General features: G+C 43.0%; 1 protein-coding gene across 5 annotated transcripts in view; it reads right to left on the reverse strand.

The window, feature by feature from the left end:
* The window catches only part of KLHL29 (kelch like family member 29), a 386,612-nt gene that overhangs the window by 15,537 nt on the left and 344,515 nt on the right, over positions 1-26,560 (reverse strand). For all 5 annotated transcript variants that reach the window (XM_030269454.4, XM_030269456.4, XM_030269453.4 and 2 more), the window contains 4 exons: positions 20,821-21,019; positions 17,899-18,081; positions 14,955-15,135; positions 6,346-6,539 (listed from right to left, as the gene is read on the reverse strand). In XM_030269454.4, coding sequence (XP_030125314.1) covers positions 6,346-6,539; positions 14,955-15,135; positions 17,899-18,081; positions 20,821-21,019 — 757 coding nt within the window. The remainder of the gene's footprint in view (positions 1-6,345; positions 6,540-14,954; positions 15,136-17,898; positions 18,082-20,820; positions 21,020-26,560) is intronic.

A 26,560-nucleotide genomic window follows, 5' to 3' on the forward strand; every position in this document is an offset into this window, starting at 1 on the left:
GCACCCAGCAGGGAAACAGACAGAACCCGTGTGATGGGTTAAAGTTGAGCTTCTACTACGCTGAGTATCTACAGGCATATGTCAAAAAACCATGGCTGTATTAGGAAAATGTCACTGATCCTTGGGAACAGATGGCAAGAAACTAATTCATCCAGAAAATAGAACAAGGAGTATTCAGTTTCTTTGCGGTGCCACTAAGCCACTGTAATTCATCAGAAAGGCTTATCTATCCTAACAACCCGGCTCGCATCCCTTTCCAAATCAGACTTGCATATGTGACATTTTTTCCACTTAAGACACTCACCAGAAATTTTCCATATTTAATTATCACATCTTCCTGGGTGTTTTTTTTTTTTTTCCCCTCTGACTAGCACTGTTTTGAAGGAGAATGAAACTCTTGCATTAAAAAAATCCCCTCAGCTCCCAAATCTCACAGGGAAATTATTTGGGGCTCCCTCATGGCAGAAACAGTGACTTCTCAGGGGATTGAATCACTGACTTCACATTTCTTTTTGTTAAAAAATGAGAGGGAAAACCCTTGGGTATTTTTATAGTGACTTTTTTTTTTTCCTTTTTGAATAGGCAGACAGTCTGATATTCTTTTTCTTCCTTTTTTAAGAGACAATCATGTTTGATTCTCATCAATTTTTCAATACATTTCCTATCTGTTGTCTTTTTACTGCTTTTATCTTTCTCTATAATTTCATAGATTGGTTATCAAGTAAGTCTGAGATACAGAAACACAAAAATCTTTGTTGTTTCTTTCAGGAAGGGAGTTGTTCACAGAAAAGTCTCTTGTTCCTGATGAAGATACGGCAAAAAGACATGAGGGACACGCCTTCAGAAACAGGTAGAGAGGAAGCAGTGGGTGTTTGTTTGTTTGTTGTGTTTTTATTTTGTTTTGTTGTTTTTTGTTTTGTTATCATGGGAACAGAAATTTTCATGGATACTGGGATTTTGGAAACCTCAAGCCATCATTCCTGGTGTGGATGACCACCTTCAATTTTTAACCTTACTTCATCCCAGGTACAACCCACACTGTTCCTGTGGTGGTGTCTTTTTCAGGGTTTGGTATGCTCATGCAAACTCTCAGGAGACTCCAATTTCTGTCACTGTTTTAATCCCTTAACATGGTCCCAGTGCAAGGTAGCTGGTGGGGAGCCTAGTTTTGCAAAAGTGTGTTCTGGTTGGGCTTTCTGGTCAATGCAAGGCAAGCTGGAGAGGAGGTAGACAAAGCTACTGGGTGTGAACATGAGCTTCTATGTGTCAGAGGCTTCTGTGGGATACAGTGGGCCCACTGGGTATTTCAAAAGGCTGCTGGAGAAAAGGAAGAGAGGGGAGAGGAAGCATGGAAACAGAGAAGCAGCCTCCTTTCCTCTGCAAGTCTGATTGTTGAGGCTGTTGGATATAGTAATCCATTTCAGGCTGGAAAATCTTAAATGGGATTTGTCCAGGTCAGCAAACACACTTGAGATTAGAAGGCAGAATAAATGTAAATGAAAGAATAGGTAAAAGGTAATCTTCTCTCCAAGTGGATAACATGGTAACATCCTTCTCCTTTTCTGTTACTACAGGAGGATAAGCCAGTAGTTCTTTCTGTGACAGGCCACTGGAGGAAGGAGTGTACACTCCATGACTATCCTTGAGCCAGAGGTGTCCTTCATGTGGGGTTGATGATTTAACCTGCTGCTGTGCTCTTCTCTTAGGGAGGACAGGCTGCTCTTGGGATGTGCCTGTGGCTCTCACATCTCACATTACATGGCCAAGTAGCAGAGTCCTGTTTTGCCTTCTGTGATTGCTCAAAGGTCTTACGCTGCCTTCCAGTAATGCACTCGGTCAGAGATTGAAGGGGCACTGCAATGAATGGCAGCAGCACTCCAGACAGAAAAAGGTTATTATAACCTAGCTAGTTAAACATTTTTGTTGTTAGGAGGAAATGCAGGAGGGCCACTAGTCTAGGCAGAACTCCCACAAATTGTCTCCTGGCAGGTGTGGGTGCCTAGTAGGGAGGTTGATGCACTTGATGGAGCAGATTAGAGAAAGGAGTCTGGTTCATACAAACTAAGCCTGCTTTTAATAGTAAGTGCCTCTTCCCCTCCTTGAACACTCTGCAGACAAACTCAAGACTGGCACGGCTGTAGGATAACCAGGAGACTGTGACCTGATCCTGAACACAGTTTGTGAGGCCCAGGTGAAGCTGCTGCATGATCAGTGAGGGCTTGGATGTCACCCTGAAGGCTCAGAGCTCTCCTGGGAGCTGATCTCTTCCAGACACACAACTGGCTGCCAGCCCCATGGCTTCCCCACTGACCCTTGGGCAAACCCTCCTTGGAGAACCCAAAGTTGAATGTCCTCACTTGCAAACACCACATTTTGTGGATGTGTGGTGGATATGGCCCATGGCAAAGCAGGAGGCTCCACCTTCCACTGCAGGGCAGCTTTAGCATCAAATTTATGGGCACCATGTTGGTGAACTTCAGTTTCTGAGTCTTGGGAAAAGAACAGCCATGGAGAGGAAGAAAATGTAGGAGTGAAGAGGACATTGAATAAACATCAACACAAAAATACTGGTTTGTAGGGCAGAGAATAGGTAGGGAAATACTGAGGAGTGGAAAAAGTCATTCTGAAGGGAACACAAGGCATGTACAGAGGAGAAATGGGTGAGGTAAAAATTCAAGCTTGGCCATGGGAAGAAAAATACACTGAAGAATGAGATGAAACACTCACTGCTGTGGGACTTTCAGGTGAAAGCCAGCTATATTCCCCTACAAATATCAAACTATTGGCCTTGGGAGAGTGCCAAGACATATATCTGATTTTTCTTCTAAAGTAAAAAAAAAAAAATATTATTATTAATTTTAGCCAAAATAAGCCATGGGACAGTGCAGTAAAAATGCACAGATGCTTCTAGTGCTGTTTTCCAGATAGGTTCTGTGTTCTTAGGTCTATGATTGTCCCACTTTGGTTTGACATATCACTGCAGGAGTAAATGGTACGGTGAGGAACTAGATACTTGGATTAGAAACCAGAAATACTCACAGATCTGAGATCTCTGTTCTCTGCATCTCACCAGATTTAAAAATTTAATAGTCATGGTAATTAAATACTGGTTTTCTTCCAATCAAAAAACATTAATAAAAACTTTTAATTCCACACTGACTGTTTTGATACTGTTCAGAGTATCAAAAAAAGGTATAATTTAGTGCCCTGTCATGAAAGCACAATGTGAACTAAAAGGCAGTGACCAAGTAATTAGGCTTACTTAGAATCCCTGACTTCAGCATGTCTGTGGCCATCTTGTTAAATAAGACAAAGCTCAGGAAGCTGGGCATGGAATACATTTTTAGCACAGCCACATAGGACATCTTGTCCAGAAATGGAAAGGCAGATGCTGCAAGCACATAGCCCCCGTTCATTTACTCAAGTAGGACTTTTGTTTTTACATCTAAAAACATGAGAAGGGGATGTGCAACGTGGTTTACTAGAAATAGGCAGTGTGAAAGCCCTGTGAGCCTCCCAGCAACATCTAGCTGTGGGCTGCACTGCTGGAGGAACATCTGCCCACTCCCAGGTGGGAAGGACTGACATGGGGCAGAGGATGGGGTATTGAGGAAGGCCTTCTCCTCCCCAAATGTGACCAAACTCGCTCAAAGGCTTCCACAGCATCCGCATGCAATGTGTCAGTGAGCCTGGTGTCGTACCTACTGCTCACAGGCACCCATGTCCCAACACCTCCTGACAGCTGAAGCATACAGAATAAATGGGAACTCACTGCATATTCCTAGAATTCACTGCATATTCCTAGAATCCACTGCATATTCCTAGAATTCCAGGCAGAAGAGCAAGGGCTGAGCTGTGTGGACTTGCTATCCATCTCCAGTCTGTATTTCCTCTGCACAGGCAGGAAGTCAGTGTCCAGCCTGCTTCACCTCCAGTCAGATTGGACTAAACATGAGCCATGATTGATACCAGTGTTGCCTTGGATTAGGCTGGCATGTGATGCTTTGAAAGAGATGGACCTTTTGGGTTCAAACATGTGCCATGCTGTATTCAACTCACTATCATAAAATACCACAGTGAAGTGAGACGGGTGCTACTGGTCTAAAAATCTCCACAGAGCTTGGCTGTTTTCAACACCTGCAGCTGTTGCATCTCTGAGCATCCTTGAGACATTTTTAAATAAACTGTTGTCCTATTTGAGGTCAAACAGGTTTCACTGATCTCTGGAGTGACTTTGTAAGAACTCACCATCAGACATCTCAGTGGCCTTAACTCAGAGGTACACTTTAGGAATTCACAAATCAAAACAAAAAGGCTCCGAGACTGTTAGAGGCACCCTGGCAGTGATCGTGTCAGGATTGATCCCAGCTCCATTTTCCAAAAGGCTCCTCCTACTTCCTCTTTCCTTTAGTCTGTACTGTATCTGGCACTGCATGTGGGATACTGGCACTTGGCGGGATACTTTAAAAATACTGGTGACACTATGGTTTCTGTAGAGCTGGATAAATTAAAATATTTTCAAAATTACCACTGCCTTGTAGTGAAGATCAGGCATTACACCAGTTCACATTCCCAGACATTCTCCATGGCAGTGCCATTTTTCAGACTTTGTGTTATTTTAAGTTATTTGCAAGTAAATTGACATAATGCATTACTTAATAAAGAACTCCTTGTTTTATCATATATTTTATGCCTTCAGCTTAACAAATGAACTTTGCTTACATCAAGAAAACATAAATACCATCTTTTAACTTCACGAGAATCTTTAATGTACTTTTGTACTATTAAGAAATAATAGTACAACTCTATTAAAACTATGGGTGATGAACCCAACTCTGGATGGTTAAGATGATTTTTTTAAGCACACATGGTGTCGACAATTGCCAGACCCTAATGAGCCCAGGGGATGATTCCTTAGCTCCTGTGGCACTTGAACTATCATGGTAAAGAAGAGGAGTAGAACTTTGCATAATGCACTCCTTTTTGCAGTATCTGCAAGTCCAGGAAAACCTCACAGTGTCAGTCAGCGGATTAAAGGAGCAGCAATAGCTGTAGCCACGTGGTGGAAAAAGCCGGGCGGTGGGGCTGTCTGCGGCCACGGGGCGCCAGCTCCTCGTGTCCTCATCTACCAGGACCCCCAGCAAAAGGGGGGAATCATTGTAACGAGGTGCAAAGGAAAAACCAGCTCATTCTAAGTTTCTGATTATGCTTAGGCCTTACCTGAATACCTTACAGCTGACCTTCTGAGATTACTTACTTGCTATTCCTATTGCTCTAAGGCTCAGTAATGAGATGAAGATTTTTTTAAAAATGAAGTCACAGTTTCAACACAAATGGTGAAACACTGGATCAGGTTTCCCAGACAGGCAGTAGATGGCCCATCCCTGGAAACTTCAAGGTCAAGTTGGACAGGTCTCTGAGCAAACTGAATTAGTGAAAGATGTCCTTGTTTATTGCTTGGTTTACATGACCTTTAAAGGTCCCAAACCACTGTATGATTCTCTGAACTCGGAGGTGAAGCCAACCACTCAAAGCAGCTTCTCTGCAATGACTATGTGGGAGTTGCTTCTTTGGCCACTTGGGTGCAGCCAGACTGAAGGCTGGCAGAGCCCAGTGCAGAGAAGATGACCCAGGTCAGCTGTTGCCTGCAGGAGCATCCTCGCCTGGCTGAGCGCTAAACCTCATTGCCAAAAGCAGCCTAAGCATTCAGGGTGCAAATTGCCACAGAAAGCAAGTAAGCTGCAAACTTTGGAGCGCTGTTCTAATTTTGGAAGGAAGCCACCACCTCTGACATTGGCTGGTACATTGGAAAACCTGAATTCTTGTCTTGCTCTTTTTGTTTGGTGAGCTCAAGGGCTTCATAAACTAATAAACACAGTTTTAATAAACTACATCTTGAAGCTGTCAGCCTCTGAAGCACATATGCCTGTGGATATCACTGATAAATCCCAGTTCAGAATGCCTGTCACTTCTCACAGGACAGGCAGCATTTTAACAAATCCATGAGTGATAATCCACTACTTGAGCTCACATGGGACAACAAATGATGCCAGCATGAAGTTTCGCTGCACTTGGAGATTTTTTTAAATCTAAAATGGCTAATTGTTCATACCTAGGAACTGATTTATTTTCTCCTCTACTTTGAACTCATCACTTCTAGCTGATAACTAGAATCTGTCTGTATTAATGAGTGACAATTGCCTTCAGTGGAAATCCAGATAATTGCTTCTCTGGTATAATATCTATGCATTCCTGCCAATATGTTATAGGGATATCCCCTCCTACCCCACAACTCCTTTGCTTTCTGAAAGAGGCATTCAGACACCTGTAGCACACACAGCTTACCAATCATCGGGGACTCTATGAAACTCCAGGAGTTGGTCTGGGGGATGTAGGACTGCAAGACGCCCGCGGCTCGGCCGGCCTCGTTCACCCCTCCGAAGACGTAGATCTTGCCCCCGCACACGGTGGCCGCGGCCGAGTGCACGGCCTTGGGCAGGGGGGCGATGGTCTCCCACTGGTTGGTGATGGTGTCGTACCTGGGGACGACAGCAGGCGCAGTGAGCTGAGCTGAGCAGCACTGGGCAGCACAGACAGGCTCAGAAAGGCAGCTTGGCAAGCAGAAGAAAAGCAGAGGTGGAAATGTATTTTTTTAACTTCTTGCAAATTCAGCCACTTGGTAAATGGTGTAATGAATACTTTTCTCTAAGGTTTTAAAACATGGACAGAAGCCCAGAGAACGCTGGTTCTGTTTTCTGTATATGCCTCTCAAATCTCATTAGAGTCCAAGGTGCAGAAATTCAGGACATCTTTGTTGAGATGTCTTCCACTGATTAATTTCTTTTAATGAGTATACAATGAGATTATTCTTGCTAATCAGTGCAGAGATATCCAGTAGTGACTGTGGGCAGGCAACTGTTAATATACTTCAGTTGTTCAGCTTGTGGAACACATCTCACCTGCAACATAATGCAACATGATGGCTGCTTTTACTCTAGTTAACTGGCCAGCAACTCTCATTTTGTGCCAGAATAAGTAGCTTCCATTTAATTTTCATTGTGCATTTAATTTTAATTGTGCAAACCAAGCTACTGTGTTTCATTTCAGGATGCTACAGCTGTTAATGCTGGAGTAAGATTTCACCATTGCATTTGTATTTGACATGAATCAAACAGAAAAGAGTATGCATGAAAGTGCTAAATTAGTTTTAAGGTCATCAGTATCTGATTTAATTAAGTCATTGACCATAAGGGATGTACAGTTAACAATCCATGGATGAAGATTCATTTTAGACAACATCACAAGTACAGGCATCCCCCTTTTTTAAAGATATAATGTGGCAGGGATCCAAATAGCTGTGCTAAAATGAGCCTTCGAGACAGTGGAGAATAATGTGATTTTTAGGTTTCTGTATTTCCATGTAATGACAGATGCAGTCAAAGAGGAGTTTCTGCATAGTGATTTTTCAGAGCTGTTGACTGCCAGAACAGAAGCCCTCACCACCCTTTTAGGGCTTTTGCTCTTAGAGGCAGTGATATGCAATATGCAAACATGAAACGAATTGATGAACATGAACCCGTCTGCAAAATATTATTTGGCAACAAGGGAATTCTCCCTCTGTAACGTCTTTCAAATTTTCACTGCTCAAACTTGGGGAAAATAAAAAGGAGGAATGATAAAAATGACATAAACAGCAGAAAATAATGTGCTTAATAAAATGCACTAATGAGTTTCCTAGTAATATAACTGAAAGTAATTAACACACTCATAAAACTGAAGCAAAAGCAAGAGGGAGGCAAACTTTAACTGAAAAAAATTAGGAAGGTCCCTTATAATGAGCATGGAGAACTGCCTTGTATGATGCTCTAAATTAGTTACAGAGAAATTAAATTCATCTACAACAAGAGATCAAAGGGAAGAAATATAACAAGATTAAACAACATGGTGCTGGGAGCATTCACAGTGACACACCTTTACTGGGCTGATTCTTGTACCAAACCTGAGCCTGCAGATGCATTTTGACTGCACAAGCAGCTCCTCCAGGTAAGTCACCGCATGCTGCATCTCCTGCATTCACCCACAGCACTCAGCGGGAGCAGCACTCACATCCACCCGAGCACATACGCAAAAAAATCTCACATAATATAAAGTTTCACACATTGCTTTTGGGACACACTTTGCTAACTTAGCTACTGCAGTAATTGGTAATTTAATTCTTGATGTCTTGTTAAAAAAATTGGTTATAATTGGGTATAGAATGGGAAAAACAACAGAGCTGAGAACTGACCTAGTGTTCTTTCTCTTGTTCCTCCTTTAGGACCATTCCACCTGTCAACTGATATATATTTGTCTCACACCATCTACTCTGATTTAGCACCAGGAACATTTGTGGGAAGTCAAAGTGGTCTGAAATGGGGGTAGTGAGCAGCCAAGTCCCTTCCCTGCTGCTGGCAGAAGTACCTGGCATACTTCAGCTCCCAAGACAAGGACATTCTTGGCAATGACTTTCTGGTTGTCCCAATATGTTTTTGGGAAGAAGGGGTTATATCCTTCATGTATGCTGGGGGCTGGGTGTGGCTGAGGCCTGCATCAATAGGAACACTGGGGAAAGGTTCAAATTGCAAAAACAATCATCCTTTTTGTGGATTAATTTCTCTACTGAGGCCTCAGGTCCCTCAGACCCTATTTTTAACCCACTTCCTCTGCTCTCTGCGTATGCTCTGCAATGACAGGGCTGATCATTCTTTCTCCTACTGTCCTTCATTTGCCACTGAGAAACCAAAAATGACGAGTTCCACTTTCATCTGATGAAAGCCAAAGGCTGAAAATATATGGGATACAGGTGCATGTGGTGAAGCTTAAGCCCCCACTATTTTCTTGAAGTTAATTTGGTTTAAAAAATCAGTGAACCATTAAGTAGGTGGAAGCAAGTTCTTGTCTACCTAACATGGGCATCTAATGTGGGTCTTACATGGGCTGCTCAGTGAAGCAACTCTCTTAAGTGAGTATCTGCCTTAGTCCTGAGGCTGAAGAGGAGAAATTGATGCATTCAAGGCTTCCTGACAGATGTCCAGCAAGTCCATCCATCCCCTGGGAATTTATTCCTCCAGTTCACTCCTTCCTTGCAAAATGGGTAACTTGATTTCTAGTCTGTTTTGCTTCAGTTTCCACCCACCAGAAAGTTTGTTTCTTTTTCCCTGTTGGATTATAAAGCTGTCTGCTTATCAAATCTTTCTCCTTCACATATGGACGTGCAGAAAATAATAAAAGTCAACTCTTTACCTTCTATGGGATAAACTAAATAGTCTAAGCTCTTTAAATCTATGCAAGGCAGGTTTCCATCATTTTGGTCTATCTCAAGTCAGCTCTTAATGTGCTCACACAAGGATTTGCACCAGATTAACAAAATTGGTTTAAAAATGAATGAAGGTTAACCTCTATAACCTCCTAGGACAGAAAATACTGACACCTGCTTTACCTCCCTGCCCTAGGGCTTTTCCATCTGTTGTGTCATCTCTGGCACTGCCATCACACCATGGCCACTGGTGCTCATGGGGCTCCTGGCTGCCTGTCACACCAGCCCTGCTCAAGGGCCAGCAGGGAGGAAACTGATTCAAAGAATAATCACTTTGATCTCTTTCCATTAGTCAAGCTTTGCATTAGAATCCCGTTTGGAGCCATAGATGGAGACATAATGTGAGCTGGCTTCAAGCCAAGCAAAGGTTTTTTTCCCTCTCCTCCACCACTCCCTCCTGGTGTGTCCATGCTTGTCCTTGGCTGTGGGCCGACTGAGCCCATCCAGTTTGCTGAATCTGAAACTTCAAGGGCATCTCCTTTCACACAACTGACTCCTGGTCTGCAGTCCTTGCACACTACGGACTCCTGCGTGGTTTTACACACTTTTCCTCACGCTCCTTCCTCTGCCCCAGCAACCTGACGGTCCCCAGCCCTGCAGGACACGTGTCCCCACCTGTCACTCACGTGTCACTTGCTCTAAATACAGGGATCTCATGTCACCCTTGTGCACTCACTACCTACTGATTCATGTATTATTCACACATACCTTATATGTTTTTAGATCTCTTACATATGTGTATATGTACATTATCTGTATACATAATGTATGTATATGTATAATATATGCATATGTATAATTTATATATCCATGATATGAGTGATCTGAACCCAGCAGAAGACACAGCTCATGCTTGAAGACAGCACATGCAGAAATAAAACCTTGCTGGTTTCCACAACTCTTCACTCTTAGGATTTAATCTGTGGGACTGATCTTCCCTGTCCTTCATTCATTTCATTCAACTCCTCCTTCCTTGCTCTTTCTCTACCACCTCAGTATTAACAGCAGAAAACCCTTCATTTCAAGCTGTGCCACTCGCTTCACTGCCTTCTTGACTTTTGATCTCTTCAGTACCTGAAAATAGTATTTTTTTTCCTCCTCAGTCTCTTAATTTCTCTCCTTCTAGGTTAAACAGTAGTATGTGTATCTTCATTTATTCACATTATAAGATCCTTACATCATGATCAGCTGCTTACACACTAACCATTTCTGTCAGTCTGCAAGAAATCCTTCAGTTATAATTATTTAATTCTATTTGCAGGAAAGCTTCTATTTAAACTAAAGCAGTACAGTGTCATATTGAACTGCTCTTCAGATGATTCACATATTTAACATCACAACAATGAATTACTATTTTTTACCTTTTTTCTTCTGACAGGCTTAAGAAACTATCTTAAAACAAGGCAATATATTTAATTTTCTTTCATATAGATAAGATCTCTTAAAATCATTGAGTCCAACCATTAACAAAGCACTGCCAAGCCCACCACTAAAGCATGTCTGTCAGTGTCACATCTACATGACTTCTAAATACCTCCCCTGCACAGCCTGTTCCAGTGCATGGCAATCCAGTGAAGAAATGTCTACCTTCCTTGGGGGAGAACCCCTAATTCCTACATGATCATATCTCAGTAAAATGATAGGTTTTGAACCAGTTCCTAAAATGTATAAAGCTTATTCTTCACACTGATTTTTTTAGACTGTCTTCAGCGTATGCACTGCCAACAAAAGTAATCTCCCAATTTTAGACAACCTTATTGTAAAAGTGCTGTCAGGTCAAGGGGATTCATCTTTTTCTGTCCTTCAAACATATAATAACCACAAAGCACCCACATTTCCACACTTCCAGTCACATACATTGTCTTGTCAGCATATGCAGCCTTCTCGGCTCTCAAATTGCATATATTACAGGGCCCATCCATTATCTAAAGACTTAGTTCGTGGATCCACTTCATTTCACCAGCTCCCAACTCAACTCATATCTCAGAAGAAGACAGAAAGTGTAATACTTCTCGCCTAACACCTAATGACTTGCTTCCTGTCACACAGAACCTTGCCAGAGGGGCTTGATGGAGAACTGCAGCCACACTGTTATTTCCCTAAACACTCATTGCAAAAACATAACTTTCCCTGAACATATACCCATGCACAGCCACAAAAATGGACTTATAACTCAGCCCCTCTGGCACATGCATATTATTTTAAGATGAGTAACAAATGACTCCTATTCATCTGTTTGTGATTGATTGTCCCATATTATCCATTGAGATGGAATTTTTGCTGCCTCCTTACAGACAAATGGCATATAACGGGTAAAGGATCTCAGCCCTGTTGAATTTGATGGGAAAACACACGCTGTTTTAAGTGGCACCAGAATTTCTGGGTGAAGCTTCACCCTTCAGCATCAATGACACAACCAAAAGCATGGAGAGAGGGACACAGGAGCTGATGCCATAAATCATTACGAGTCCAGTGGTCCCTGCTTGCTTTAATGCTTTGTAATGCTGCAGCACATGTATTACGTGTAGGCAGGTGGCATCAGGTATAGCTAAGGTGGTCTGACATTTGCTTTTAAAAAGCAAGATGCTGTGAAGAACCTATTTGTAAGATTTTAAACATTTAGGATCAAGTATTAAAGGAATTCCATGAAAAACAGGTGAAGAACAAGAAAGAAACTGGGAGAAAATGCTATGTTCTCTGTCTTCGAATACCCACTGCAGTGAGACACCCTGTAGGCATCATGCTCTGGGTCTCCTTACTGGTGAGGTCAGGATAAGTCACTCTGGAGTGGAGACATGCTCCTCACCATGCCAGCAGACACACGTCAGAACCTGGCCAAAGCTGGGCATGGTCACGCTTGGGCTGACTGAGCAAGCAGAAAGCAAAATGTGGTTGGGAAAGATAAGCTGCATGTACACCAGGGGAGGTGGTAGGTGGTCCAGCGAGGGAGGATGTTCAGTGCCTTGCCCTTCACACTGGTGGCACAGCCCAGGACTGCATTGTGTGTCAGGCCTGCATAAGCCCCTGCACCTCCATCTGGGGGAATAACAGGGCTATAATCTCAGAGGCCTTCTAGGAGGTGAAAAACTACCCCAAACCCAGGAATGTGTGTCTGCAATTCCACACTGAGGGGAGGAGTGATAACTGTGATAATGTGGCATATGACCATGCCACATTATTTTAATTTAGTGCTTTTATATGACCTGCTGGAATGACAGAGAGGTTTACCCCTTACTGAGCAATTGCATCACACTGTCCCATCCAAACCAACACAGTATTTGAAAGAGGAATGTGCAATCCACACAGAAATATGGTGGGAGAAAGCTGGTTTCTTGTAGTTCTAGAGGAGGGGAGAGAAGAAAAGCAGAGGCAAAAAGTGGGCATTCACGGCTTGTAACACAGCAGCCAATTCAACAATTAAAGTAATTTTAGTATGTATTTTAGTGTGTTTGTTTCCAAAGCTGCAATCCAAATTCAGAAATCCTCACTGCTTGCAAAAATAGGTACAGCAATTTAAATTCCGGAATCCTGCCTTGTCCAAATGGGAAGTGCTTTTGTGTGAAAAGGCCTGACTTTGTTCAGCATTGCTGGGAGAGTCAGCCTTCCCTCACCTGCACTTCTGACAGCAGACCCTGAAACATCCTTCCTAAAACACAGCTTCAGCCATGCTATGCTTCACTTCTGTCACCCCCTACTGTCATTTTAATATGAAGAATAAAAAAGGAAACATCCCCAAACTTCTCTCATTTCCTGGCATAGCCCAAAGGAGGCCATGCTGCACTTTTTCCATGGCTCTGTCTCACAAGCCACTCTATAGACAACAGCAGATTAATTATAACCACGGGTTTAACAAATCCCCATGACAAGACATCCTTATTGTGGCTGAGACAGTGTGCACTGAAATGATAGGGAGGAAATCTGCTCCTTTCCTACATCCAGGTCTCCTGGTGGGCTTGGTACAATGGAAAACCAGCACTGCTGCTCTCACTGAGCCAAGCAGGGGCCACCAAGGGCTTGAGTGTGACTTTGCAGGCTGCAATGTCATCTGTGGTGAGGGCTGGGGTGACTGACATGAGAGGGAGGGAGCGGGAGGGACTCTGCTTGATTTAGGGTTCATTCAGCTGACCAGCATTTTGGAAGCTTTAATAGGTCATGATAATCAGAGCAGAGACAGAAATCAGGCCCAAGGAAAACTGAAAAGAGATAATTTAATCAATGACAACTATCAAGATTCCTCAATAACATTCTTTTGCTGTTCATGGAATGAAGCAGCATCTCTTTCCTGGGCTCTCTTCTTCCTGTGTTCACAAAAACAGTTCTGCTAGTGAAAAATTTACTGACTTAAATTATGGGATGAATACCTTCAGAGAAATCTGCTGAAAAGGATGAGATTTGCTTCAAAGTAAGTCCCATGGGCAGTGCCCACCTTAAGTTCTGGGTGAAGGAGGGGAGCAGTGTTCACATGTTGTGTTCACTGCTATAACTTATCATTCATTCTTTGCTGTCTGCATTTCCCTGATGGCTGATAGCATCATCACCAACACCAGTTCCCAACCTTTTGAAAAATGTGTTGTTTTTCTCTTCCTCTGAAATTCTTCCTAATGACCTATCCCTATTTGTCTTGCCTGTTAAGGCAATTTTTACTGGAAAATGCCTGCTTCAAAATGTTACTGAAGAAGTATTCAAATTCAGCATTTAAACTGACAAAAATATTTTTGGTTGCCACATTGAGTTAGGAAAAACATTTCCCAAGTATGTTTCCCAATTAAGTGTTTGGGGAAGGCTAAGACTGTATTGATATTTTTGGAATAGAATATTCTCATAAACTGAATTTCAAAGTGAATTCTATTTTTTTAATGAAAAAATTGTATAGATATAAAATGTATGGCTATATTGAATGCCATGGGTGACAAGAAATCAGTTGGTTTTGGAATTTTACTTAGTGAAATATTTTTGTTGCACTTTTGTTCCTTCCTGTTATTTTAAGTTCCATGTGAAAAAAATTACATCTGGAGTCTACATGAAAAGAGAAATTTCCATTCTCTCCCATCTTTGTTCAGCCAGGAATTCAAAACTGTTTCCATTTATTATTGGTTGTTTTACTCTGCACTTGGCAGGTCCCAGCCCCAGGCCAAGACCACCAAAGGGAGGATCTTCCAGACAGGACAAAGTTGAGGTGCTACACTAGGAAAACACATACAAGAAACTTACTTTGCTGTTGCTTTTTTTGATTAAAAAATGTTACAAAGGACTACTGCGGTCTGTAAAGACTTTCATCAATACTAAATTCAAAGGGAGTTTATTACTTCATTGTATAACCTGGAAAAATGTCCAAAGAAGCTTAATTCCTCTCTTCCCTCCCCTGAGCAAAGTGAGAAGCTGGCAACTTTCCTCTTTGGTTTTGAAACAATGCTTTCCACTGAAGCTTTTAAATGAAATATAATCCTGCCCACTTTCCTACTTTAACACATACAGTCCATTTGATGTGTCCTTTAGCATAGCATGAAGGAAAAGCTCCAGCAAACAAGACATGATTTGTTTTTGGTTCTTTTTTTCAGTTGTGGGTTTTGGGTTTTTTTTTTTTTTTTTTTTTTCTTACCTTTCCACATGGTCAACGTTGCCTGCCACACCAACCCCTCCAATGGTATAAATCTTCCCGTCGTACACCAGGCTGTTATGTCGACACCTTGGGACTGTCATGCGGGACACGAGGTTCCAGTTATCGAGCAAGGACATGTAACACCAGACATCAGCCAGCGTGACACCCGACTCCATTCCGCCTGGCACCCGCGGCGGGCGGGGGAGAGAGAAGGGGAGAGCTACATGAGATCCTGCCACGGCAGCAGCTCCACACACAGCAATCAAAGCAGCTACAAAGTAAAAACTCTTCAAATGACATTTGACTAATTAAAATAAATCACCCTCAATACTGAGCATCTGTTCCGATGATGCATATCTGTGTCATTTATTCATGTGCCCCGAAGGCTGGGGTTTTTTTAATAAGATGACATAAAGAAATCAAGATGTCAGACTACGAGGGACACATACATAAGGGGATAGACCCTTCTCAGTGTTCATAAATAACTTCCAGTCTATTAAATTACTGCAACACTTGCAAGAAAGTGTCAGGAGGCTGAATGTATCTTGGCTTGCAAGACACAGGGCAGCCTGAAACCTAAAATGCTTAATACAGTATTGGATTGAAGCAGCACATATATGGGCACAATAAAGTCAGTGCTTGGGCTGAAGGCTTAATTTCTAATTTTCAGGGGCAAACTTCTTATTTATTTTCATTTGCAGATAAAAGACAGAACCAGCTGTACCACTCCTGTAAAACAGTTCAAGATGATCTCGTGAAATATTATATTGGTCATTTTTTAACTTCTGCTTGAAGCTTCCAAGTTAGCCGCTTAGTGGGTGTCTTACTATCCTGTTTTGAAGCACAAAAAGGTGAAATTATTTATTTGGGACCACACTAGCAGTCAGTGGTCAAGCCAGGAAAATGAACTGGGCACAGTTCCATAGTTTAATGAGAAAACCAGACTTTCTCCTTGGTATTTTGATCTCTAAACCTATGCTATGCAGTGCAAGGTCCAGTACTTGGAGCTTGCAGCAGGCCATTCTCACTTCTGTTGGTTCCCCTTCCCTTTTTCCTGTGTCTTTTATGTTTGAGCAAAGCAAAATATCAACTGACTCTTAGCTGCATTTCCAGCTCTCCTTATTGCAGCCACCAAATACCATCCGGTCGCTCATCCAGATTCAAGGGAAAAAGCTGAAATGAGCTTTGAAATTAGGATTTTTAAGCTTTTGTTACTAGGTATGGCACAGCCTAAAATGGCTGTACATATTGGAAAGTACCTCAGCTAAGAATAACTAAAAGCCAACATCTGACAAAAGCCTCCCCAGAAGACTTTTGCTCCAGCTGCTCTCAAGCATGGGCAAACAAGCATGGGAAAAAAAAAACATCAAGAAATAATTTCCAATCAATTCTTAGGGTCTCTATGCAGTATTAATGGAATTTAACACCACAGGCAGCAATTTACTGCAGAAAATGCACTGAGAGAGCTCGGCAAGGGAAAGGCAACAGCTGTAACCCCTTACTGGTACAGATGCCAGGTGCATCTGTGCTCCCAACGACATCCTCGGATCACACACATCCGCACCTCCCTGCCCAGCCTCCTCTTTTAATCATCCAGCCCCCACTCAGCTGCCATCAGAGCATTCTTGCATTGTCTGGTGGGAATTGCTTTTCCTCCTCTAGCCAAGCAGAGGTACCAACAGACTGCAAAAATCCAGATACTGTGATGCTCAGGGCATGGTGTTGTCAGATACTTTGGAAGTTAAAGCCTTTTAAGGAGCGTGGTCTCAGTTTCACCAAAGCTAAGAAGATTATAGGGCTAGTGACTACTGTCAGAAGAGAGGTTTCAACAAGTACAAAACGTGAATGCTCCTGTAAGCAAATACTTTAAGTGTAGGTCACATATTCAGCAGTTCAGTCTGTCTGTCTCAAATTCCATAACCTACCATTTAGATTCAACTACAGAGAATATTTTAAATTGTGTTTCTATGGCAGTGAAATCTCTTTGCATGCTTGATGGTTGTCAGACCTATTTTCTTCACGTTGCAACGGCAAAATATTGTTGGTGACTGCTCTCAGAATATGTTAACACTGCAGAGACATGGAGAGTGATAAAAGCAGGGAAATCCCTCTTTCCCAACATTCTTCCTACCTTTTTAAATTGTTTTTTTTTTTTTCTCCCCTGGAGCAGCTGGGTAAAACTCTAGCAGGTCCTGCTTTGTCTGGGCTGTCTGTATTGTAACTTTTCTCCCAGCCCAGTAAATCTGAGGGGGTGAATGGATTGAGAACAGCCCTCTAGAGGAGGACTGGGGAAAACTGAGGGACAAAAAATAGGAAATGACGCAGCAGTGCCCACTTACAGCCCCGAGAGTCAGCAATGTCCTGGGCTGTGTCAAAAGCGGCATGACCAGCTGGTTGAGGAGATGATTCTCCCCATCTACCCTGCCCTTGTGAGACTCCACCTTGAGTACAGTGTTCAGCTCTGGGGTCCCCAGCCCAAGAAAGTCGTGGACCTGTTAAATTGAGTCCAAGGACAGGGTGTGGAAATAGTCAGAGGGCTGGAGCATCTCTCCTAGGCAGGCTGGGGTTTTTCATCCTGGAGAAAAGGTCTGGGGTGACCTTCCAATACTTAAAGAGGGCTTATAAGGAAGATGGAAAGAGGCTTTTTATTATGGCCTGTAGCAACAGGATGAGATGTAATACTTTTAAACTGAAAGAAGGGAGATTTAGATTGGACATAAGGAAGGAAGTTCTTACATTGAGGGTGGTGAGGCCATGGCACAGAGAAGCTGTGGCTGCCCCATCCCTGGAAGTGTTCAAGGCCAGGTTGCATGGGCTTGGAGCAACCTGGGATAGTGGCAGGTGCCCCTGCCCATGGCAGGGGAGGTTGGATTAGGTGACCTTTAAAGGTCCTTTTGAATCCAAACCCTTCTGTGGTTCTGTTGCTATGGAATCTGGTGCTTACCTGAGAGATAGATGTTGTCTCCAGCGCTGACCACGCTGAAAAACTCTCGGTCATAGAAAGGCAGGCTGGCCAATGGGTACCACTTGTTGTTTTGAGGATTTAAGCAAGTGACTGCTGTTAAAGCACGTTGGTTCATGCCAATCATCTGGCGACCCCCAACTAAGACTATTACCTCGGCTACTCCTAGGATTCAAGTCAGAAAAATAGTATTATAAAAGTGGCATCTCTCAATCAGGCAGGAACCCATCCAAAAACACCCATCAGTCAGGGAAATTTTAATGTATCGTATATAAATCTGGTTTAAAGTCTGCAATCAAACCACAAAGGGTGAGAAAAAAATGGAATGTGTGTGTAGGGGGAGCAGTGGGTGAGGAATGACACTATGAACACTCTTGGGAGAACTAGGGAGGGAGAATGCCATCTGGGCAAAACTTGGGGGGAAAGAAATAAAAAGGCAGTTCCATGTAAAGATGTCCATTTATTTCAAGAGTCTTTGAGTGAGATGAGTGAGACTTGCAGGTAGCAAATTTTTCTTCCATTGAAGAAAATGGGCATTTTGCCAAGGATTGTGATAGCTTTGGAGTTTGGTCATTATCCAGAAAAAGCATGTTTGGACTTTAACCTAAATAAAGTCTTCTCACATTAAAAGCTAATGTAATGTCTGTCTGGAGAAAGTGAAGCTATGGTTATGGACCTTCATCCTGATATTCTTTCTGCATGCACTCTATTAATATATAATTTTCTGATGGGTTATTTTTTGTTTGGTTGGTTTGGGCTTTTTTTTGGGCTTGGTTTTTGTTTTTGTTTTTTTTTAATTTATTTTTATTTTCCCAGGGAAAGCAGATTTTCCAGACCTAGATAACATGTGCTCAAGTCATGGATCATGGTCTTGGTCTACAAGGTGCTAGAAACATGACAAAGATGGCCCCTGCATTAATATAGTTATTTACTGAGCTTTATCTGTGCTTGAAAAGCTCCCCCAAGCCTATCACATGCAAGGTGTCCAGCAAGTAAACTGTTCATGCAAAACTTTTAAGTCCACATCTCTGATGTTTTATTCCCACTTCACAGCCAGAGCTGAGCCATATCTGACCTCTTGTTTTACTCCAAACTCCTCTCCAGACTCATTCCCACAGAGACGTGTCACAGTATAACCCTGGGATGTTTCCTGACTCCATCCAAGAGTCAGGTTCTGGGGATGGTTTGGACTTGGCATTTAGCTGAAGTATTAAAAACCTTTTTGCAGTAATTGGAAGCCCCTGTGCAATGTGCTGCCAGGAAAGGTAGGCTCAGAAGAAGGACCAGGAGGCCACAAGCTGGAAAGCATCACCGTTTCAGGAGCTGTCTCCTGACTGGAGCCATTGCTGAGATGTGTTACAGTTCCCAGCCCACAGATAAGTGTGCACAGGTGTGGGGCAGGAGTGAGACTGCCAGAAAGAGGGATTAGGAGCAGCAGCAGAGAGAAATGCGTCTGCAGAGTAATGGATTATCGTCATTCTTCATTAGCATTTTCAAAAAATATATTTGTGTCATTCAAGCAAGGTTACTCTCTTAAAAGTTATTAAGATAAAGTGCTGTACGGTTTAAAATAAATATTTCTCAGTAACAAGAGATCATTATTTTTGCGCCGTACCAGGAAATGTAATCACCTGTGCAAGACATAACTTGATTATAATCAATGACCTCGAGAGGGTATGTGACATGCAGCAGCGAGTCCACAAAGGGTGTTTAGAGATCCTTTGTGCCTCCATGAATGCTGTTGATATGCAAAATAACATGATTCTATATAATTAGACTCTGACCTAAAAAACTATAATCACCCTCCTTTACCCTGAGAGAATCACTTTTCCCTCATCAACAAGCTTCTGGAAATGGATCACATTACACCTACAATTTTATATACATAAAATAAGCACTTTTCAAAAATCCCTTCAAACATCACACCATTAGTTGTCTTCAATGAAAGACTTTTTAGGGTAGATTGCTATTGAAAGTCCTCTACACTTCGTCCTTCTGAAAGGTGCCTTGATGAGGCAGTCTCCCGAAGCTGCAAATGCCGTGGTTTGATATGCCATCGCCGTGCCACATTAGCATCAGTGGCAGTGACAGAAAGTTTTGTCTGGCTTTCTGTTGTACTTATGGGAGGCAGAAGTACAGGCAGCATGTTAAAACAATTCACCTGCTTCATGAGACCCCTTCTTGAATGCTGTTTTCCTATGTGGTATCTGCACTCTCTGTTCAGCGAATATTTAGGATATTTCTCACATCACCTTGATGTGGGCTCAGCTAGCAAGGTGGGCACTTACGGTTTTCCCATGCATTTTTCCAAAAAGGAAAAATAGGTGTGAAACTTTTTAAGACTCAGTTCTTCACAGTTGATGTGTTTTTAAAAGGGAGTATGTTATGTGTGATCAATTTGTTCTGGAGGCATTAAACAGTCTGATCTAGTACTCATCAGTATAAAAATACCATATTTACACCAGCCTCACCATATGAAAATATTATACTTACAAAGGGCTGTGAAAGTGAAGGTGTTTGACGAATATTAGGCAGATGCTCCCCACAAGAGGCTCCATGGCAAAAAAATCAAATTATTCACCTATTTCTGCAACTAGAGAAACTGAGGCAAAGAGGGCAACGGGCTTATTTTCAGGACAACAGAGGAACGTTATACTCTCTGTCAAAGATAATAATTCCTCAAATTTAGGCTCCTTTTAAACCCCAATTCAGGAGCATATATCTGAACATCCATGTCCACCCACTGGGAGATGCTCCCAAATTCTGAAGGAAAGTAACAGTGGAAAATTGAGATCGAAATATCACCAAGTTCTGGGAAGGAGCCAAGGTCTGTGCCCTGTCCCAGGGCATGTCCAGGAAATGTGGAACCAGGGGGTTGGTGTGTTGAAGGAAGTTTTGCTTTACCTGCAGAGAGCCTGGGCCGGGTCCTCGGGGTCTGCATCTCCTGGCGGGCGTGTGGCAGCATGTGATAACGTTTGGCTTCGTTCACCAGATCCCGGCAAGCCTCTGAAGACTTTATCAACTCCTCATTGTCAACAACATTCAGCAGATAGCTGGGATGGATGAAGGGGAGCCGCACCACTGCCAGCAGCTCCGCAGCATACTGTGAGGGCGGGAAATAATAACACATGCAGCCTTCATGTCAGAGCTCAGCCACTTGGCATCTCCACTTCCTTGCCTGTAAACCATCCCCTGTCACCCAGCCTGGAAAGACACTTGTCATGGATGCTGCATACAAGCCCTGCCTAGTGAATGAGTGGGATAGAGACAATTCAGCTCTCAGAGCTCCCTGGCTCAGGCTGGGTTTAGTCCCAGACACCAAAAATAATCTTCAAAAGGTGGTAACTCCTGTTATACAGAACTGTATGGAAGAGTTTTTGGAAATAAAAGCTCATTTTGAACTGCAGCTGAATGAAACACCTTGTGCAGTGGAGACATGGAGTGAGCATTTGAGTTATCTGAATTAGCCTTGAAATGCGAGTGCGGTTGTTGCATTGCAATAAAACCCCCAACAAGTATTTTCTGACACTATAAATGTGAAACAGAAGTCAGTTAATAGGGCAGATTTCAACAACTGTGGTAGAGCCTGAATGATGTCAACCAATTGCTAATAATCTTTCAATTAGTAGTGTTTATTTGTTGGTGAAACAAATTATGTAGCTCTAGCTTTTAGAGAAGTCTGACTCCAGAGGGTGCTATAGAAATACTGACAGTAAGTTTCATCTTCTAAACAAATACATTAAACCTCAGAGGGTAAAGGACACCTGAGCAAATGAAGCTGTCTGTCACCAAACAAAGCTTAAAGGAGAACAAAACCCCAAGAGAGAAAACTGCAATTGAAAAAACAGGAGTCCATCTCCAGATAATTATTTTTATATATAGTTGGGTATATCACAACACTGTATGAGAATACAGTGAAAAGCAGAGCAATGGGAAAACATGGAACTCCAGAAGCAAGGCAGACAAACAGGATGCAAACTAAGGGTGAGCAGCAAGAAAAGATAATCATCTGTTACAATAAATATTCATAAAGCTGCAGCATCCAAAGATTACAACTGGGACTGAGGCCAGGATGCAAATAAATATTCCTGAGGTCCATGCTGGTCCCAAGAAACTCTGGGCGCCAGCAGCATCTGCTGGCCTGCAGATGCCTCTGGTCTTCCAGAAGCCACTTGGCTTTTACTTTCTTTTTCAGCAGCATGCCTGTCCCTGCAGTGTGTGAGAGCCAAGTCACAGCAGGAAAGGAGCAGGAGCAGGGATGGGAATGGAGCAGGGGCACAGTGAGAAGGGAGAACAGGGATATGGCCAGAACTGGGTAACGGGCTGGCCAAGCAGGTGGAGGATGAAGTGACACGTGTGAGCACTTCTAGGGCTTCCCCTTACCCCACCTAAACTGAAGAAGCAAGCTTAAATTTGTAAGGAAAAAAGGATGTCTCCTCCAAATTCACACTGCTCCCCTAATGGAGAGCCACATCACCATGGTGCAAGTTCTGTCAAAGCAAAAAGGCAACAACCTGTGGGGTTGTAACAGCCGAGCCCCACATGTGCCTGCAGATCTGTGGCCCCAGGGAGATGAATGAAGGGTCTCAGGCTGACTCCCAGTCCCCAGCTTATTAGCTCTCTTCAACACTAGAGCTGACAATTTTAGGTACAGCTTAAAGACTTGCAACCTGGCCACTCTGCAACTGTTTGGGGATAAAAAAGTTGTTTGGTGATGCAAAAGGGATGGAAAAGTGATAGTGCTTCTGTGCTGGGAAACACCCCCCCCCCCCCCCCCCCCCCCGTGAACAGTTTGTTCCTGACTCCTTGCTACTATCTCTAGTGTGGCACAGAGCCAAGTAGGGCTTCAGATCACTTCATCAACCTCAAAACATAAAAGAAGACACTCCTCCCTTGCTGAAATCCATTTCTGAGGTGCTTTCTAGGAGGTACAAGGGCTGCTCCTTCCCTGGAGCCACAAATGTCAGGCACTTGGCTGCATATATCTTAATGTCATTACCTCGTAAGACAGGAAACAGTGGACATATGGCAGTGGGTGGCAAATCTCTGACTTCAGGAAGTGCTTTTTTTAAGAAGGTTGGAGGCGTTTAACCTTACATGGGAGCCAAAATAAAACGTGGCATCGGGACAGGGGAATAATGCGGAAAGAAGGAACACTGCCGGTGAGTGAGGCAATCCCACGGGGGAGGCTAATTCCCACTACAGGCTGCTCAGGAAGCTGTACAAGTTGCTAAAGGGCAGTTTAAATAAAGTTGTAAAATGTATGGAGTGAAGACAGGAGCCAACACCTTGCCCTGGTGTGGTGGGACATCCCAGAGCCACCCGACAGTCCCGAGGCTGCTCTGCACTGGACGCAGCCACAACGCAAAGCAGTGCCAAGCACCAGCACAGACAGCTATGCCACTACATGGGGACGTGGTATTCCTCTTACCACCATGTCCAAAAGCTGACTGCCAATTAGCATTGGGAGAACAGATCCTTTCTGTCAGGGATGCGACAATTCCCATGGGCCCAGTGGAGTTCCTGCCTCCATTTCCCACCTTTCCCTGAATAAATGGGGCAGCATTGCTCCCTGAGCACAGTGAGCTCTCCCTCTTGTTCGCCCACCTCGCTTTAATTAGATAAGTGAGAAAATGTGATTCTGTTTCTCTCCTGAATTCCCCCCTCCTTTCTCTCCTCTTTTGTCTGAGCTCGTGGCTTATTTTGAAGGGGAATAATAATTAGAACATGCTGCTCCCTTTCATCAGCTAGAAAGCTGATGTCAAATATCAAAACCGATGTCACTTTTCACTCTTATTCTTCCCTTTGCTCAAACAGCTACAGAAAGCTGGCTCTGTGTGTGTGTCTGTGTGTGCACGACCACACACAGCCACGACTCGGGCTTGGTGCTGAGAGCATTAAGGTACATAGAATTGCAGTGTTTTTCACCAAGGGATTTAAGGAGTATGAACCATGGCAGCATCTTCACAAGACAGGAGAAGCTTTTATAAAGCAACCTCTTTTCACACCAGTTCTTTTAAGCACTATAGTCAAGGGTGAATTTCATTTAGCCTCACTGATTTAAGAATATTCAAGTGATTTAGGCAATCAGCAGCCTTTTTCTTTTGAGTTCTCCCTTATGAAGACTTCCCAGCTCTGTTAGCTATGATTGTACTAAATACCCTGTTACTATTATCCTTTTCATTTAAGACTGGAATAAGCACCATAAAGCATTTCAACCTCCTTACCATCTGTTATTTGCTCTCCATTCTCTCTTGTCTTTCCACTGTGCCTTATACAGCTATGAAACATCTACTGCACCTACTGACGTTACCAGTTATCACTAAAGCAGCAGAATACATGCACAGGGCACATTGCCAAATTCATCCACCTCGGGTTCCTGGAGTCATGGTTTGTGCCTGTAACCCTGGGAATGTTTTTTTCTCCTTGCTTGACTGCAGGTGCTGGCTGGACAAGTAGAAATATTTCTCAGGTCTTTGTTGGGAATCATTACAGCCTGCATTACATGCCAGGGTGAAGGAGAGAATATTAATCCCTCTTCTGGGCCTAAAATTAGGAGTTATCAACTCATAAACATGTAGGACCACACCTCAGACTCCTTGAGAATGGACACCATTATGCAAAAATCTAAATATTTATTGTTTTAAATGATAGCCGTCAGGGCTATTTTTTTTTCAGGTGATGTGAACCTCATTTTAGCTCCTCTTGGGTGAAGGGAGCTGCTCACATTTTGCACCAGCAGAAGATCTCATCCATAAAGTCCTTGCTGAGTGATGCTGCCAGATACCCTGTGCATGGCCAGGGTGATTCTGCAGGAGCCAGAGCACTGCTGCCACATGAGTAAATTCTTTGTGGACAGTCACATGGACACAGCAGAGCAGAGGCTTCTAAGAGATGCTATCTGTCCTGCTTCAAGGCACATATTTTAGTGATTTTTCACTGATTTCAGTTGCTGAAAAGAAAGCAGGATCTTCCACTGGTCTGCAATCACAAGCGTATTTCATGTGAAACAGGGAGAGAAAAATCTTAAGAGATCTTATCTTTCCCTACTTAACTAAACATTTCCAGGGAGAGATTCAGCTCTAGATTCAGACACCTAGTATTTACTTGTCAGCCAGACATGTTATAATTAAGAGAGATTTAGTCAACACACTTAACAATCCCCAGAGCAATGTAAGCTGAGAGGATGCACTGAGCACCAGGGGAAGCAGAGATTATCAGTGTCCCATTCTGGGCCAGATCTGTGAGCCACCAGCTCCTAGGAAATGGATTGTGTTCCTCAGACCATGCCTCACCTCATGTGCCTACAATGATGTGTCAATCCAAATTGGAGGGAAATGAATTCTGCCCTGTGGTGGGAATTTTTTGTGTCCAGTTGTCCTGGGTGTTCTCAGAAGGTTGTGATCATGCTGTGAGGAAGCTTAAATGTTACCACTGGGTCAGTGTTGACTCTGAGGAATATGTGATCAACATGATCAACTACACCTTAAGGTTGACTGGTTCCAGCCTTTCCCTAATAATCTGTTCACACACAAGTTGTTCCCATCTCATTAGGCAGGCCAGTACTTGAGCAAATGCGACTACAAAAGCCTCTAATGCTTTTTTTTTTATTCCTGGCTGGTAGTTTGAGTGAGAACATTTACTTTGCTAAACTTTTCATGACATTTCTTCTCTACTGATTACATCAGTATTATGAAAGCTTGCTTGCAAGTGGGCTTTGTTCTGGCATCTTCACAGTCTCAGTAACAAAACCCACTTCACTATCATATTAAAAATAATCTTTTTATTCTCAAATCTAATCCAGTAAAATCCTCACAAGTATTTTCCAAAGGGACTCTCATTGCACTGCACAGACTTGGACCACAACAGTATACAGTTAGATTTTAAAGGAAGTATGTCTACTGCTACAGAGTCATATTTCCTGCTCCTTAAATGCTCCAATGGAAAGCTCTCAAGATTTTTAACATTTTTGAAATAATGCCTAAAGAGGTCAAAATAATGTTTCCCTTATGCCTTATAATTCAGCTGTTGCTCTAGTTTACTATTCTCCCTACAAAGGCCCCTTTGTACCTTCTGCCTAGAGAAACAGGCTTCAGCTAGAAATACAAATACAGAAGGTAGATTACTCACATTATGACAGGGTTTTGCTCCAATAAACTGCTGTTTCAGCCCTTTATGCATAATTGCAATAGTTTTCAAAACATGAAATAGGAATACATGTGATTCGCATTGAAGGAGATTTATGTTGTCTCATAGCAACCCTGGGTTCAGACTTGCCTCATGTTGTGCACTGTCCCAGTGTGAGAGCAAGAACCTCCCTGGATGGAGAAAGCCATCAGAGGCAGATCTGAAGCAGAACCAAGTCCCCACTGTATTATACTCCTTCAAATGAGGGCTGGGCATGCTAATTAAAAGCACTTGGCTGTGGCCAGGTAACAAACTGCCCAGTGGCCCATGCCAATGGTGACAGCTGGGGATGTGGTACAGTGGCCTTTCAAGCTAGCATGCTGGAAAGGTGACATAAGTGGTCCCTTCCTATCACAATCTCCAGCCCAAACCAGGCTTACCCCACAGCTTACCCATCCTGATATTCAAAATATTGCCATCTCTGAGTTTCCAAATGTAAGCCCAACAGGGAGTTGGC

The sequence above is a fragment of the Taeniopygia guttata genome, chromosome 3 (genome assembly GCF_048771995.1).
Source record: "Taeniopygia guttata chromosome 3, bTaeGut7.mat, whole genome shotgun sequence".
Classification (NCBI taxonomy): domain Eukaryota; kingdom Metazoa; phylum Chordata; class Aves; order Passeriformes; family Estrildidae; genus Taeniopygia; species Taeniopygia guttata.